At 39.2% G+C, this 17,423-nt stretch overlaps 1 protein-coding gene across 3 annotated transcripts in view; it reads left to right on the top strand.

The window, feature by feature from the left end:
* Window positions 1-17,423, top strand: part of ESR2 (estrogen receptor 2) — a 60,393-nt gene that overhangs the window by 14,560 nt on the left and 28,410 nt on the right. For 2 of the 3 annotated variants that reach the window (XM_013940845.2, XM_013940844.2), the window contains exon 2: window positions 13,280-13,756. In XM_013940845.2, coding sequence (XP_013796299.1) covers window positions 13,323-13,756 — 434 coding nt within the window. In that variant the 5' untranslated portion in view covers window positions 13,280-13,322. Of the gene's footprint in view, window positions 1-647; window positions 708-13,279; window positions 13,757-17,423 lie in introns of all 3 variants that reach the window. The other variant, XM_013940843.2, reaches the window with a different exon arrangement.

Below are 17,423 nucleotides of genomic sequence, written 5' to 3' on the forward strand. Positions count from 1 at the left end.
GGTGATGATGATGCAAGTGATTCCTCCTTTCTGAGGCAATACAGAGTTTATCCAGTGATGGGCCTGGGACTTCAAGCAGTTCAGATTACCCATTTTATTTGCTACAACACCTTTGTCTTAGGGAATTGCTTTTTGAATCTGTTGACATCAATGTATTCTCCTTCATGCACTTGTATACACAGGGGAGCACACCATCCTGAGCTGCATCTTGTTTGGATTAATTTTTGTCTTGTGTATTCTCAAGGCTCCTTGTAGCTGCTCCACATAACTGGTAGATAGGTGTTGCTCCTGTTACAAGCTACTGTAGTTCAGAGTCTAACCATCCCTTTCTATGCATGGAAACTCCTGTCTTGACCACTTCCACCAACACCCCCCCATCCCAATAAAAAAAAAACAACAACAAACTACCAGGAAAATATATTAAAGACTTTCTCATTTTGTATTGTTTTAGGAAACATTAACATTCATTATTTATATAAAAGAGAGAGAAGGAAACCTGACTTCTTTTTCTTTATCTCATGCCTAATGCCAGCATGTTCCTAGTTGTTTATCTAGTGTGTCTTTATTCCGTCTGCTTATCTAATACATGAAATCCTTACTAAAAACTTAATTTGCCTTGATTGACAGTTTTTGCTTATATTACCCAGAATAGCTGTGGCTCCCAACTGAGAGAAGTCCTGAATGGAGAGGAGGGATACAATTCACAGGTAACTATTAATGCTGTTCCTAATACTTAGTCTGAATGCTTAGTTGTTGTTCCCCTTTCCCCTCTTAGCCCTGTGTTTTACAGACACTTCTGCAGAGGTGCACATGTATTATTATAATCTTTGTCAAGACTGCCAGGCAGGACTTGCATATTAGCTCTTAGATATGCCTCTGGTAACACATTTTGAAGTTACTGAAGGCAGTCAAATACAGAATATTTTCTTGTGCAGAAACCTGGTGTGTTATATGGCTGATGACAAGGATTGCTGTAGCTTCTGGGTGTATTGCCCCAAAGAAAGAGCAGGTGTCTGTATCACTAGTTGACTTCCCCTGGACTTCATGGGGAGAAGACAGCATTAAGGATCTTTTGATCCCCCTGATGTCCTCACAAGTCTAGCTTCTGTTGAGGGCCATCTGAACCCTGTTGACGCTTGGGGTAGCATCCCCTCTGCTCTCTCTGCTTTTGAAAGCTTTTGCCATCCATTTGGGGAAAATAAGGGGCCTGTTAGAGGTAGAGTTTCTGTTGCTGTCCTGTGAAAGGGGCTAAGGAGCAGTCCCTAAAAAACAGAGGGGAAGCTGCAGGCAAGGGCAGGTATCGAGAGTAAAGGGGCCTACAGGATCAGGGGCTGGTAGTGGTGCTTTGGGGGCTGTATTTGGGCCTGGATGAATCAGGCCTGAGGGGAAAGCAGCCCAGTCACAGGTCTGACTGTACAAGAACTAATCATGAAAAAGTGCTGGCAGTTGGGATTTCAGTCCCCTGTAGCTTTGCAAAAGGCATTATCTGCCAGAATGAAGGGAACTGCTAGGAGCAGATTAAAAGCAGCTGCGTTTAGATCTGCAAAATAGTAATGAGAAGAGATGGGGAGGCTCAAGGAAACGAACATAGAAACAAGACAGAAGGGCAAATCTGATGCTGAGGAAAAACTGCATTAACATGAAGTGATTATGGGATGGGCTGAGTGGACAGTAATACTACCTTGGCTTGGTTCTGGCTGTGATTGCAGGGAAGCTGTTGATCGCAAAGGTGGCAGGACTGTTTCAGCTGCATGAGTTGACAACAGTCCGATTTCCTAATTCAGACGAGATTTCAGACGATTGTATGGATTTGGAGGTATCTTTGAGTCTAAAATGCAAGTATGAATAATATGATGCTTTATCCAAGCAAATTTATAAACATGTCAGCTTCCCTAGAGTAAATGAGGTCAATGCTGTGCAACTAATTAAACATTTTGAAAGTGATCCTAGTGTATAATTGAGAATTGGACCCTGCTGCATGTCCTCAATTTTTTTAATAAATGTTAACTTGGTAAAATAAAGATATTATCTTAAATGGCTTCTAGGTAGTTTGCTGTGTTTGAAAAAGCATGTAGTTATATTTTTTCTCAAAAAAAAAAAAAAAAAAAAAAAGCCCCAGGACCTGGGTTTATATATTTGGTCTTTAGAAACAATATAGAAATAGGTTTTTTATTATTATTAACTATGTTGCCTGGAATGCCTAAAGTAAGCACACTGCAATTTCAGAGCATTTGCTAGTCATATTTGAAGTTTTCCTCTGGAAAAGATTTTAAAAGTTTGATTTAGCTTTTTAAAATCTCTGTTTGCATCCAGGCTTGCTGATTAGTTAATCATTCATATTTAGTATAGAAATATGAGAATGCTTGCCTTATAAGATGATTCAGTCATGTAAGAGCTTTAACTGCAGTGAACGACAAATTCAGAAGCTTGTTATGTCAGAAAGGAGGAGGAGGAACTTCTGTTTAGGTCTTGCCTTCACAGGGAGAGGAAACACTGATAGTATCTGTGTAATCTTGCACTGATGAGCTGGCATCACATTGCTTTGAAAAGATTGATATTTCAGATCTGATGACTAAGTGGTGGTGGGCACAGCTGCTTTAGAATCTGAGATAAAGGAAAGAAGGAAAACAAATCCAGAATTGCTATGTGAAAACCTTGCTGACATGTAATGCTGTCAGAACACTTATAAAGAGCAGAAACCCTATTCAGTGTCAATCAGGTACGTGCTATATTGAATGAAGTATTTATTATTTTAAATGTTGCCAAAGCTCTGCAATTGATAGCCACTAGATTTATGAACAAAAACCTCTCTAAATGAAATGGGATGGTTAAAATATTGAGGGATTTGTTTTAATTCCAGTACACATTTGTTCTTAAAGTCTAACAGTTTGTGCAGATAAAATGGTCTTTCAACAGGTTTGTGTTTTAAAAATTCTTTAGGATTCAAACAAATTGTAGAAGTTTGCTATATTTTAAGACTTGGGTTTAAGAAGCTAATTAGAATGGGATTGCTGCCCTGAACCAGAAGGAATATTTTGAACATACATTATGGGTGATATTTTTTTTTCTTTTAGTTTTTGAGAAACTGCACAAATAAAAATGCTAATAAAAGCCAGAAGCCACTTCTTAGCATCGTAGTATTTTTAGGGCCTGATTCAAAGCACATTGGTATTGTTGGAAGTTTCCTCACTGACTTGAATGGACTTTGGATCAGGCTCTTCAAGTTCCAGATCTCACACTGATAAATACCTCAGTTTTTGTTATTACAACTGCTGTGTCTACTTCAGTAGATTTCCATACTAAAGTCAGTGATTTAGGCTTCTACTCTTTTAAAGAGGAATTCAGTTTTGAAATGCTCCTTCCTAATTAAACAAGAAGATACAAACCTGTTTCTTAAGGTTGCTTTTGAAAATGCTGAAAGGTTTAAGAGGAACTGAAGATGGGACAGTATGTGCCTACATCTCCATCAAATCCATCAGGACCTCTGTCTGAAAGCTAGTAAAGTTTTTTTTGTCTAGTAATGACAGGTATGATCTGGTCTTTCTGTCTTGGACATTTTAAAAGTGAGGTTTTATTAGAGAAAATAAATTCCAATTTGGAGGGAGTGGGGGATGAGCAAATTATGCAATTTAGACCCTGGAATGGCTGACAAATGTGCTATTACTTTTGGGGAAAGAATCATCATACAGAGAATGACGAACAATTACCTTTTTATATGCAATGAAAGTTTTGATATGGTTATAAGTAGCATGAAAAATGCCTTTTGAACATAAAGTCATGTAGCATTTGATTCTGATGTGCTGAGTGTTGCCAGCAGTATGTTTCCTCATCCGTATCCTTGAAATTCCTTTCTCATCTGTTGTCCCCCAAGGGGGGGAGAACCATAAGATAGAAGTATGGTGCCTTTTACTTAACAAATACACTTCCGATTTCTAATACAAAGCTTTGGAACTTTTGCTTGCTAGTTCAGGACTTGATCAAAATTCCTGTAAGTGCTTTGAGATAAATTATGAGCAAAGTTTTAACATAGAATTACCCTCTGTCTCTCCTCCTCCTTTTTGCTTTCTTTTCTTTACTCTTCTGTTTCTTTTAAAATAAAATGTAATTTACATTTCAAAGACATAGTGACTCTAACACAGTGTTAGAGGAAGACAGCTCTAGTATCCCCATTCTCAGACTGGTGACAGTGTGTGTGACTGAACAGTTCCTTGCACTTTCAAAGGAGAAATAAAAATAAAAATCTTAGACCTGAAGGGATGGAATAAATCTTATGCTTCTTTACAGTTGATCTCTGAAATGCTCTGAATTACAAGAGCCAGGTAACTTATTTGAACTTCAAGAATTGCTGGAGAAAGTTGAATCACAAGAATTATTTTATATCCTGGTGAATTTATTTGTTGGTGACCTGATATACTCAAAATGTCACGGAAAGAAAATGTCCACGGTTTTAGAGAGACTGTCTAAAAATGTTGCAATTGCAGCATTGTCTTCGATGAATGTCAGCCACTGTGAGTGTCTGAGAATGATGATACTCTCATAAAGATGGATGAAAAATATTAATTAAAACCACTATAAAGCCATGTTATTATAAGGTCTTTTCAAACAAACTTAGTGCAGTTTTATCGAGTATCGACTTCTCAAGAAGGTACAAATAGAAAAGAGCTTACAATGAAAAGGGATGATTCCAGGGGGCTGAATAGATTTTATAACCCCTATATTATTGTGCTGTTCTTCAGTTATCTGCAACAGGCTTTTGCTAGCAACAGGAAATACTCACATAGAGTTTGCTGGCCCATTCCTCCAGGGACAAGAAATATGAAGCTCAGAGAACAGAAGTCCCAGAATAACTCCTCAGATTTTATTTTAATAGACCAGGAGGCTATTCAAATTTTGTAGCTTCATTTCTTGATTAATATATGGGACAAACTTCCACCTGTATGAATCACCAACAAAATTCTTACTGACTCAGAGTCTGGATTTTACCCACAGTCCTGTAAAAGGCTCTTTTTCATGTCCAGTTTAGTAATGAGACAAATCTGGAACAGCTTCTTTCTTTTCCTTGAGATTAAAACTTATTCAACATCTTTTGTTACCTATGAATAATGTTAAAATATAATATCTGATTTGGGATTCCATATGACATTATAACAATGTTTCATTGCTTGCAGAGTCAAGAATAAGCAATACCTTGATTTCTGTTATTTCAGGGAGTGAGTGATGATGAGGGAAAAGATAATGCAAAATTGCTAACTTCTCAGATAGGCACAACTGAAATGAAGTGCTCTTCAAATTGCCTGTAAATAAATCAGGATCACTATTGGAAGACAGGTGGATAAGCTTGTAAGTCTTTTAAGTCAGAAAATTTGTGTATCAAATTTTATGATTAAAAAGACAAAAGTTTGCTTTGTGCAGCAAGAGGTAAGGCAACCATATGTCTGAGCTGTGCTGTTTGGTTACTGAATAAGTAGAGCAAGATGCAAACTGGACACACTTTGCTGTAATAGTCACACAAATGAAGCAGATTGTCTCCCAAAACACAGTTCAACTCCAGAGCTTTAGCAGCTGCCTGAGTGGCAGTGATGGACAAGGCATTTTGCATGTGGTATATTTTTCTTGAACAGATGCAGTGGGCTGTCTTGTAAACAGTGCCGACAAATGCTGTTAGTTTAAGAGGCTTTGGGCTCTTTAATAAGACCACTAGTGAAACAGACTCATTATATAAATTTGTCTTACTGTATAAACAATTTGCATAGTAATGTGGCCATGTGAAAGAACATAGTAAATAAGGGGGGTTTTTTGGTGCAGGGGGAGAGTGGAATAAGGGATACTCCACAGTGATCTGACAGAAAAAAGCAGTCTGCTGCTTTTCTCCAGTCTTCAGGTCACCTAGATCTGAAAAACAGTTCCCTGATAGCATGTTTACAAGAAGGGCTTTCTAATGCCTCAAGCAGCTCTGGTTATCGCCATTCCTTCTCAGCCTCATAAAGCAAGAGGTTATTTGAGGAGCCTGGAACATGGCATTCTTGAGGGGACAGACAGCGCATCAGGTCTGCTTAACCAGGAGAAATTAAATCCTGGATTCACTGCCATCCATGACAAACAGAAACCCCTATCCCACGGAAGCATAGTTTGGAGCAATGGCAGGTCAGATCCTCAGGTGGTTTAGGGTGCTCCAGCTCTAACTTCTGCAGAGCTAAATAAATCAGTTCATGTCATTTGGTGTTGTGTCCCATTTGTCTGCCCACCTATCTAATCTTGTTGCCTATAGATTGCCAGGAGGTCTAGGTTGTAGGGACAGCTAGAACTCTACTGTCCATTGGCCAAATTGAGATTTGCCCAGGGCTCTTAATCTCATCACAGGTTTTTATGCCTGGTGATGGAAAACTGCTGCCAGGGAATCTATCTTCTATACTTTCCTCAGAAAGCAAGATGGTCTCTCTCTCTGAGAGAATGGGAAGCTTCAACTCCTGTTCTGTTCCTCATGCCAGATTTGCTTGTTTTTCTTCACATATTGACTTTTTTTGCCCTCCCTTTCCTCTCTCAAATTTCTGTCTGCCATGAGTGCATTGCTACTGGCATTGTTCTGTGTGCATCCCTGCTACCCATCTTCACAGACTTGCATGGGGAAACTGCTCTGGGCATAGGGCGTAAATGCAGTGGTATTTTCAGTTCCTGACATATTTATTTTATTTATTTATTAAGTTTAAGGATAGAGACCAATGCTGAGAGATGCTGAATTGTTATAAGAGTAAACAAAAACTTGACTTCAGTCAAAAGGTTTCAACCCCTCTGACAGTTCATGCCTACACCCTGCCAATAACTAAAAGAAAGAGTTATTCAGTAACCTGCCGAGTTGTGTAAAAGTCCTACTGGGTAGAATGAGGCTATTTCACTTTATGTACTTGCTCTTTCTGAGGGCAGGTTCTTGAGCTGACTGCTCTGTTTCTCAGCTGAGTGATATAAATTAAAGATGTCCCTCAATACAGGCTTTCGTAACGACTCGAGCTTAGTAGGCTCTAGTGATAGGCACTCTGGTTAAGAGAGAAGTGGTGTTTGAGTGAATTAATTCCTCCTGGAGCCAAGGAGCTGGTGTGTTCCCTGCTGCTAACATAGAGCTATGCTCTGATCATGAAACCAAGAATTAACACTGCGAGACCCAAGTGTGCTTCAGAGATGCTGGATACAGATGCACATCCCAGCCCTATGAAAGTGTGAGTCCCCGGTGTAGGTCAGCCTCTACTGCTCCCTTGCATCAGGAGAAGACTGGGATACACAGGCTGGGAAGAGCTACAGTGTTCCCTGCTCTGCTCCCAGTCCGGATAGCTGGCAGGCCAGGACCTTGGGACACGCAATGGTACAAACCTATTACTCAGCATAGATGTAGCCTCCTGTGCTTATTTTTGTGAAAGAAACATTTCTGTGGGCTAAAGTAGAAAAACTGTTTTCAGTACTATAGAGTTCCCCGCTTTGGGAGATAAGGATGTGTGAAGCGTAGCGAACAGATGTTAGTTGTATGACTTGGTATGGTTCTGGAAGCTACTCAGTTAACCACAGGAAGACCTATACTATTATTTTAAGCTTGCAAAACTGCACTTTATTTTAATAATAAGGTTCTTATTCGACAAGGGTGATGTTCTGCTTACTGGCTTCTGCATGATAGTGCTGTGGATGGAGTTGTGATTACAAAATCCTCGGATTTATCCCTGTAATTGCTACTTGTGTAACAGATTTACTAGATGTTTCTTTTCCAATGAAACGTGTTAGAATTTTCACACTGAAATTCAAATATTCTTTTTGATGGAATATGTACTGAACATCCACACTGTACTTTGAAATAATGGCATGGAGAGTGAAGGAGCTGAAGCCTCTCAGGCTGCATTTGTATTCTTTTATAGGACAGTGGCTTTCCATTTCTGGTCTGTGGATTTTTAAGTGCATGAGAGGTGGCTAAAAATGCAAGTCATAGAAAGCTTAAGTCTGTCCTGAGGTCTGATAACATTTAAGACTCTACAGATTGAAAAAAGGCTGAACGACTGCACTGAATCTTAGCTCCAATTTGAATGGAGGTCTGAAAATCTTTTCCAATTATATACTTAGCTTCTAGTGATCTAATCCCATTGCAGTGTATGTAAGACAGTTGTTTTCATGTACCTCTAAGTGTTTAATCTTGATTATCTTTGGACAGGGCCCACACCTCTTCCCTTCTTGAGCAAAGTTGACAAGATTGCCAGTCTGCTGGTAGTTAATGATCCTTTGTTATGCTTCATCCCTTGCAGCGCAAGTGAAGTGGAATTTCCTCCACTATGAATGCCTCTAGTGGAGGTGTATGGATGAATGTAATCATAAAAAAAAAACTCAGGTAGGAAGAGATATCTGAAGGGCAGCTAGTCTGACCTCCTGCTTAAAGGTAGTCAGGTTGCTCAGGGTCTTGTTTTTAATATCTCCAAAGATTGAGATTTCACAGTCTTTCTGGGCATTCCTGTGCTTAACCACTCTCACTGTGGAGAATTTTTTCTTATATTCAACTGAAGTTTCTCTTGCTACAACTTGTGACTGTCATCTTTTGTCCTTTGTGCCATTCTGAGAAGAGTCTGGCTTTGTCTTCCTTGTAACTCCCCTTTAGGTAGTGGAAGACTGCAATTAGACCTTCCCTCACTCTTCTGTTTCTCCAAGAGAACAAACCCAGTTCCCTTAGTGCCTCCACGTGTGTCATAGGCACCAGGCCTCTAAAATATATTTATGAATGTTTAGAATGAGCCTAGAAGTTGTCAGTGTCCCCAGTAACACAAGGGTTATGACAGGCCAAAGAGAGTGCTCATTTCCCTTGAATGTTTTGAAGTATTTGTGCTTTTAATCTGCAATGTTTTCTTCAGAGGATATCTTGATCTCATTGGGAACAGGTTGTTAATTTTGCAGGAATGGGTATAACATCTGAGGTCTGGAAAAATAGCTTTATTTTCCTTGAGCTTCCCTATCTGTGCTCTACTTGTTTCATCTACTCCTTCTCAGGTAATAATAAACTTGTTTACTTACATGACTTTTGTTGGCAGTATCTGACATTGCTGCGTTTAATGAGTAATAAGTTCCTTACAAAACTTGAAGCACAAGTGCTGTGTTTTGCATCAGGAATGACTTTCCTTTAACAATCAGTTTTTGAAAAAATGATTCAGTTTATTGTTGCAGTGAGATGCACAAAGTTTAACTTAGCAGAATATTAATAGAATGCTTTGCGAGATGACTGAGGTGCTTAGGTTGTGGAGTACTGGAATGTATGCTTGCTGAACCGCTGCTATTAAAATGGAAGGAAGAACGATTACACTTTAAATTAAACCTAGCAGAGAAAAAGGTCATCTTAATTCTCTATGGCAAAAAATTATTTGCTCAAAATATGTGACTCGCAAAGAAAATTTTAAGTGTGTTGTAGTTTGTGTTGATGTGATGGTCACTGAGAACATCCATCAATCCACTGTTTTCTTGCAGATTGTTACATTTTTCTAGGAAAAGCTCTTCTACTATATTTCCAAGCAGGCTCTAAAAATTGGCAGCCTGCCCTCTCTACTTATTTTTTTCCCAAAGCTAAAAAAGATTAAATTACTTATTTCCTACAAGGCTTTTTAAAAGGTACTTGGTACAGGTAATGTGCAATAACCAGCATTTGAATGTAAGTGTATCTATTTGAGTTTGTTCAGATAGGTCAGATGGCTTAATTATTTACCCATGTATCTATTTGACTATGACATCTAAATAGTTGTTGTGCTTGATCTGGTGTGTGTTGGATGGTGACTCTCAAGATACAAAGCGTTCAATATGTAGAGCTGTTTAAAGACCAAAACCCTAACTTTCTGGGGGAGAACAGTGATAAAATCACAATTTTGTTCCTACATCATCATGGATATCGGTGCTGTCCTCTGTGTATTGGAGTCTATGGAACTGTATTCTCTTACACCAGATGTGAACCCTGCCTTTAATGTCTTAGATTTGTGAATGGTAAGTGTTACTCAAGGAATCAGATGGAATGTTTACTTAATTTGGAATATTTACTTAATTTCAGTCATTTCAGTATCTTGCTGAACTAAACTGACTTCAGTGGATTGAAACATTTGCAGTCTCCCAGAAGACTGTATTCTAATAATAATGGATTCCTCCTTTGTTCATTTTTGGGGGTTCATTTCAGGTAGGAGTTCACTTTAGTTTAATGAATGGTGCTTAAAATATGAGGATGTTATATCAGGAAGGAAAAAAATATATTAGCCTGTTGCAACTCTTTATTGCAATCCTTAGCTTACATGTTGTCCTGCTTCCTTCTGAGGTATCAATATTAGTGGAGTTTATCTGTTTCTGTAGCCCTAAATCTTAAGATCTAGTTCCCCGAATCTGCAGTTCTTCTTTAAGGTGTACAACTCCGCAGTCCAGCAGTTGGTTTTGAGGCCCTCCTGAGCAATTCTGCCTAATTTCTGCAGCTTCACTTTGTGAGGGTCTGGGCTTCCCGTCCTAAACTGTCTTGGGTATAAGGTTTATGCCTGAGATGAGCCTGTGTAGATCCATAGTCTACCGTGGCTAAATCGTTTCTACTACCCAAGTTAATTATCTTTAGCCAGTGCTGTTATTTTTCTACTATACTGCAATTTGCTGAAGACTGAGTGTGGTTTCCTTTGACCTCCTGGAACCTGGAGTTCCTTCTCTTGTAACTGAGTCATGAGCAGTCTGTTTTTGAAGACTGTAGTGACTTTTTACGCTTGCATGAAATCCTCCCTCTAAAACTTCTTTCTTTCTTCTCTTAATTTCTGTGTATATTTCTAAATACTATGTGTGTCCTCCTTTGGAGAGAATATAGCCTTCTGCTAAATAAGCAGTTATCCTGCATTTACCTGGATATCCTGCATCATCCTGGATTACCTCTCCACAAAAGCATAACTTAGAGCTCAGCTGACTTCAGTTCGTGGAATTGTGTAGTACCAGCTCTGTGTTTTCGCTGCTTATACAACATATATGCATATATTTTCTAAAGGTCTGAGGGAAACTAAACAATCGGTTGTTTGCTACAGAAACTATCAAAGTATTTTAGCAGAAGGTCTCTAGCTGGTTATGGCAGAGATGATGTTGTAACGCCTCTCAGATCCTTCTCCCAGAAGGGTTTGGGTCTACTCTGCCTCGTATGCCCTTTCGAGGGGAGCAGGGGGCACAGTTAGTGCAGCCAGCTCTTGCTGGATTTGGCTGGTGGAAACAGTCCCGATGCTACTGCAGCATCCATGCACACCTTGAATATGTGCAGCTTCTGAGATCTCTAATTTCATTCAGCTTTATCAGCACAGAAGCTTTAAATGCACTTTGAATACAGTGTGATCATTGGGCCTGTGAATAGTAACTGCTGAAAACAGTCTTTAAGATCATTTCTTACTTCCATCATCTGGTATTCAAAAATTAACTGGGTTACCCACTGCATAATATGGGAGTGAAAGCACATTTAGAGTTTTCAGAGCTTTTGCAATGAAAATTGAATGACACTTGGTTTCTCTTAGAGGAGCCTGTGGACCACATGGCTAGAGCAAATGAGTGTGTAGATTCTGGTGGAAGCGAGGTCAGCTTCTCCTCCTCTGGCTGCACTAGAGTTTCAGTGCAACAATTGCTGGATGAAAACATCTGTGGAGATATCTCATTTTCCTGTTTCTCACAAAGGAAAAAACAGCAGCTGGTCTGAAGCGTCTGAAATGATTTGAATGAGTTCCTGGTTATTTCTACATATATCTTCGGTTTCATTAACAGAGTCCAAAGCAAGTCCTAGCTTTTTTTTTTTCTTTTGTTTTTTTTTCCCTGAAGAAAGAACCCTGAAACATCTATTTTGTTCAATAAGACAGTTTCTCATGTTTTCTTGTTAATGCATCTACCCTCAATCCTGGCCCTAGAGAGAAAAGTGTGTCAGTTAAGGCCCAAAGATGGCAAACTAGAAATGCCATCTAGCTCAGCATAGTTGGCTGAGAATTTGGGGACCAGGGAAGTTGCTGTTGATTCAGAAAGCCTGTGTTTGAGTCTTCCTCATCTTGTTTTATGTTCATGAGAGGTGAAAAGAGGTAAGAGTTTTTAGCATCAATATTTAACCATTTATGACATAACAAAGCTGTGGGTGACTTTGTAACTATCTGATGTTCTTTCATGTTAAGATTGTATTAACCTATGTAAGTGTGCACTGCAGTGTCAGTACTGGGGGCTGGAACTTGTTGGAAACCAAGTAGTGTTTTAGTTGGTTTGGGTTGCAAGTTACAAGAGATGCATGTCAGTCATGAAAGTTGGAATGAGTTTCAGATAAAACATATAGTGAAGAATGAAGAAGAAATAATTTTTAAATGCCACCGTAAAGTAATGCTTCTAGGACAGGGAAAAAGCCTTAAGAGGGTGGTTTTGGTGTCCTCCTCCCCACTTCCCCTCTTGAATAATTTGGATCTACCTAAATCTGGCGAAAAGTATTTACTGTGGGTAAATAAAGATCTGTTTTTGTTGTTGATTTAGATGAGAGGAAGACTGGAGAGTAGTTAGGATGAGGATGGAGAATGGCAGGAAACCCTAAAACTTCCTGACCTTATGGCATCGTTAGAGTTCTGTGTTGTTGTGACTTTTGCTTTTATCATGGCTCTGTTCAGAGGTGCTGAATCCCAGTGCTGCTCGGTGATGAAGTCTCATTGCTTACTGACATCCATTGCATCTTTATTCCCCCTCTGTGGAGAGGGGTGTGCAGTGGAGTTCTTGTTTTGGAAGATGAAGGGTGGGTGCGTGGGTGTGTTCAAAACACCTGCTGTTACACATCTGTGTTAGTAAAGGTAAGGCTGAAGAAATGTGCTTACAACAGGAGTAGGAAGTGGTGAATTTTTACAATGATGATTGACTTCTTAGGACATTCACTCCACAACTGTGGACCGTAGGATAATTTTATCTTTTGGATAGAGGAACTTTGCTCTGGCTGTAGAGAGCCATTTTGCTAAGGATCCAAGTTGTCATCTGCATCTTTGTTTCAGTCTTCACGTGAATTCTTTTATATTATTATTATTTTTTTTTAAGAGAACCTCTGTCTTGGTCTTTACATCATTAGAAGTTTCCTAGAAATAAAGTTTTCTGTTCTTAAAGGTAGTAAACTTGAACACTGACTGTTTAAATGCATCTGTATGTAATCTATTTCCACAGAGTATTTTTATATTGTTTTACTGACTTTTTTTCTTTTAGAGAAAAGACTCAAGACAGATCATTATTACCTTTTAATTTAACTTTTTTTCTTATATATATATCTTAGGATGAACATTTAAACAACAAATAATCTTCAATCTTGCTTAAAAATGTCCCTGTGTGCATCTTCACACAAGGACTTTTCTCAGTTGCTGCCACTTCAAGATATTGGATGCAATAAAACAGAAATTAAAAACTCACCTGCGGGTATTGGCTCTCCAGTTCCCTACAGCTGTAATCAGTCCGTGCTGACAGTAGAACACAGTCCGGTTTATATCCCTCCATCTTACATGGAAAACAGACATGAATATTCTTCGATGGCATTCTGCAGCCCTGCTATGATAAATTACAGCATTACCAGCAATTTTGGTGATTCAGAGAGTGCATCTGTGAGGCAAACATCAAGCCCAAGTGTGTTGTGGTCTGCTCCTGGCCATCTCTCCCCCCTGGCACTGCACTGCCCATCATCGCTTCTGTATGCAGAGCAACCAAAGAGCCCGTGGTGTGAAGCAAGACCAGTGGAGCCAGTGCTACCTGTGAACAGGTGAGTAAACTTTTCTGCAAATTAATTACATTTTCTTTTGTTCTTTTAAGAGTTTTCTTTTTACATTTGACTTCTATGCATTGTCTCTTTAAAAATAAAACACGGGACTGATTTGGTGTTTGTAACTTCTGAAACAGGGTTTCTTTTCAAGTGGCTCCATAGAGAACTATACACGGACACCGAGCACTATAAATGTTTTCAATTTGGATATTGATTATTGTGTATAAATAAAAGTTCAGGGCTTCTGGGTACTACTTTGTATAATAAAAATTAGTTTTCCTCCTCTGGCAAGTTAAGTCCTTTGAGTGAAAGAAGTAAAGGTTCATTCTTTGTCCCTTTTCATAGAATGTTGTTTGAATTCCGTTTCATCTGGATTTTTTTTTTTACTGCATCTAATAGTTTTGAAGATTTTTCATGAACTTGTTATTAAAAAAAAAACACTTTTCTTTGAGTTCTAACAGTCACATGACAGCACGTATCATGTTCAAAAGAGTGCTGCTTTTGCAAGTCTGATGTTGTTTCTTGTTGCTCTTCTGGACTGACTTTATGAAGCTGTTGTGAACAGCAGATACACCTGGGAAGATTTTCAGCTGTAAAGAAACTGTATTTGCAAAAACATGTTCCCATTCTGCACATTCACTCCTGTTGCATACCATAGGGAACGTGTACAGTGGCAGTTGGTGTACCCCATTCATCAGCCCATCAGCTGCTTTATGGATAAAAACACGGTGTTGCAGGTGCTATGCCTCTTTTGGCAATTGTATGTTTATTCACAGGACTCTTTATTTGACTATTTATTTAACACAGGACTATTTATTTAACTAAATAATAGCATGTCCTGGAAACAGGTTTAGTCCAATTGTTCGTAAAGGATTTGGGCTATTTTTGAAACTACTCCCATTCCTTCTGCAAGGGATGGGCCTTATGTTGTCTGCACACAGATGAGGAGTGAGATCTAAGTCTCTGCTTCAGACTTGGGGGATGCAGAAATCTTACAGCCTGGCCACCTGACTAGTCTCCCTTTGGAGTCAGGGAAGAGAAATGGGCAGGTCTGCAGTGCAAATCTGATGTAGGTGTAGGTGTGTGAATTGGGAGACGCCATTTGGGTAGCACTGCTTTACTAAAGGCTTCCCCAAAGCAGATATTGTGCGCCAGAGCAAGGTACGACATTAATAAGGCTAACATCCAGACCCTTCTCGCTTGGTTAATGTTTCAAACCATAGAGAGGTCTGGAAAGGCTTCTACCGGTTAATGTTTTAAGCTGGCCAGATGATGGGATGGCACCTGGAATAACCCAAAAGCAAGAGTGTCCCATCCGACACACTGCGGCGTGCTCCCTGCAGGTATGGAAGGGGAGCCAAGCCTGTGACTCTGGAGCTCATGTAAATAACAGCCTTCTGCCATTCGTATGTACTCGTATGGACTATTGCTCTTGTAGCTGATTATGACTTAACGGGAAAAATCAATGAAATCTGGAGTCTACATTTATGGGTCATCTTTATCTTTCAGCAGCAGGTAACTACTGTGCTGCTGGCTCTTTGGACCTTTTCAGTGGTTCAGTCGGCTCAGTACGGCACAGTGTAACCCCCTTTGTGTACAGAATTTTTAAGAACTAACATTTAATTTAACTTTGAACCACAAAAAGCAAGAGTTGTAATTCCCTTATTGTGGATCTCTGGACTGAAATAAGGCTGTAAAGGAAAAAGCCCTGTGTTTTCTTCTGCTTTATACTTTGGTGAGGTCTTAAATTAATGTCATGGACACTGTATTTATTGCCATGGGAACAATGACTGCGACACTACGGATTCATAGATTATACCCTGAAGGAAGAGTTCTTTGGGTTGAAACTTAAAGGAATAGTTGTGGGGGATGGAAGAGACGTAGGATGTAGAGTGTAAGTAGTTTTAAACACAACGTTGTGGTTCAAGAAAAGGTGTTCTGTCTGAGTGATGAGTAGAAAGGTACTGCCACATAGTTAGATCTGTTACACAGTTTATTGTTTTACCTTTAAAGATATAGTCTCACTGAGAAATGAGTTTAATTTCCCCAGGTCTAAAATTCTGTTAACATTAGCTAAAATGATGTGATCTAGTTTGCTAAAACTGATTTCTGTTTAATTTGGACCTCCTTGTAGATCAGCTTAAAATAAGGAACCAAAATTTCCTTTTCTCACAAATGCATTCATTATATGAATGCAGAAGAAATTTATTTGACTTCGTTAAATGAAAATATTATGTGGCATTGTGCTATTTTGCAAGAGTTTAGCAAAAATTATCATATTTTGTGTAAAAGTAGACATGAATTTATAAAGCCCCTTTTTTACACCAAATGGTAGTAATTTGGTGATAATGCAAATTTAGCACAATCTTTATGGTGCTGTATCTATTGAAGACAATAGAAATAGTCTCATAAATTTTTTTGGGACACAAACACGGCTTTTATATTAAAATGACATGGAGGGAAAAGGAATTCGACAATGTAATTATAAGTTATTTAAGAAGAGTCTGGCATGTAAAGTGAAGTTGGCTCCTGTTTTCATCCCCTAACGAAAAGGTTTTTAATTAAAGAAATAAAAGGTTTCTATTCCAGATGGACAGATGTATTAGTTTCTGGAAAGCGTTAAGAAATCTCAATGACCTGAGTGATGCTTCTGCGACTTAATTTGTTCTTCCTTTCTATTATTTTTCTTGTACCTCTGACAGTAACAGCAGACAGAACATATAAAGGTTTGCTGGATGTACAGGCTAGCAACGCTTGCTTAATCAGGAATTTAGTAACTTCATTTGTGTTATTGTTCAGTGCATCCTAATTTGTAGCGTCTTATATATTGTTTAAACCCTGCTCTGAAGCCATAACTGTTTGTATTATCCTGCTATGGTTTTCTTTATTGTGCTCATTCTGCAGAGCTCTCAAATGTATCGTGAATTCTTTTTGAGGTGATGTTTCAGCTTAATTTGTGTAACTCCTTAAGCATAAAATGCAGATGCCAGCCCATGTCCCTCAATTTTGAGATACCTGTGACATGATTTTCAGCATACTAATCAATGTTTGGAGTGTAACAGAACCTGTTCTGGGGACATCTAAATATTGACAGTTGCGTGGTATTAATGCTTCTGGAAATTGCGCTGCAGGGAGTTTCTCGGAAAATCAGGAAGGCAATGGCTGAAAAACATTGCTCAGTTGATTTTTGCCCAGCATCTTGCACACGTTCTGGAAGAGGGAGGAAGAGAGTTACTGAGTTTTTCCTCCGGGTAATCTGGACCTGCGAGACCCTGCTTTGACTTCTTGTGCCCTGAGCAGGGCAGGCCCGCGAGCACAGGAAGCAGGGCAGCCTCAGGCGCAGCCCTGGGCACGGCGCAGCTCCCGTTTGTGTGGGACCGAATCCTCTGCAGGCACTGAATGAGCCAAGGGTGCGTGGGAGGGAGGAAAGAGTATTAAGAAGTGATAAAATTTGAACTGTTAATTTTTGACTTCCTGACTTCTGTTTTCTCAGTGTTTTTCCCCCTCTCTCTTGCCTTTTATAATGTACAATAGTTTAGGTTTTAAAAAAAAACTGACTCACAACAAATGCCATCAGCAAATCCTGCCAGCTGCTAGGTTGCATCCTTGCCACACTTCTTCATTTTTAATAGAAAGCTGAAGCGGTCTGCACCTAAGTTTTCCAAGT

Source organism: Apteryx mantelli, chromosome 4, assembly GCF_036417845.1.
Source record: "Apteryx mantelli isolate bAptMan1 chromosome 4, bAptMan1.hap1, whole genome shotgun sequence".
NCBI classification, from domain to species: domain Eukaryota; kingdom Metazoa; phylum Chordata; class Aves; order Apterygiformes; family Apterygidae; genus Apteryx; species Apteryx mantelli.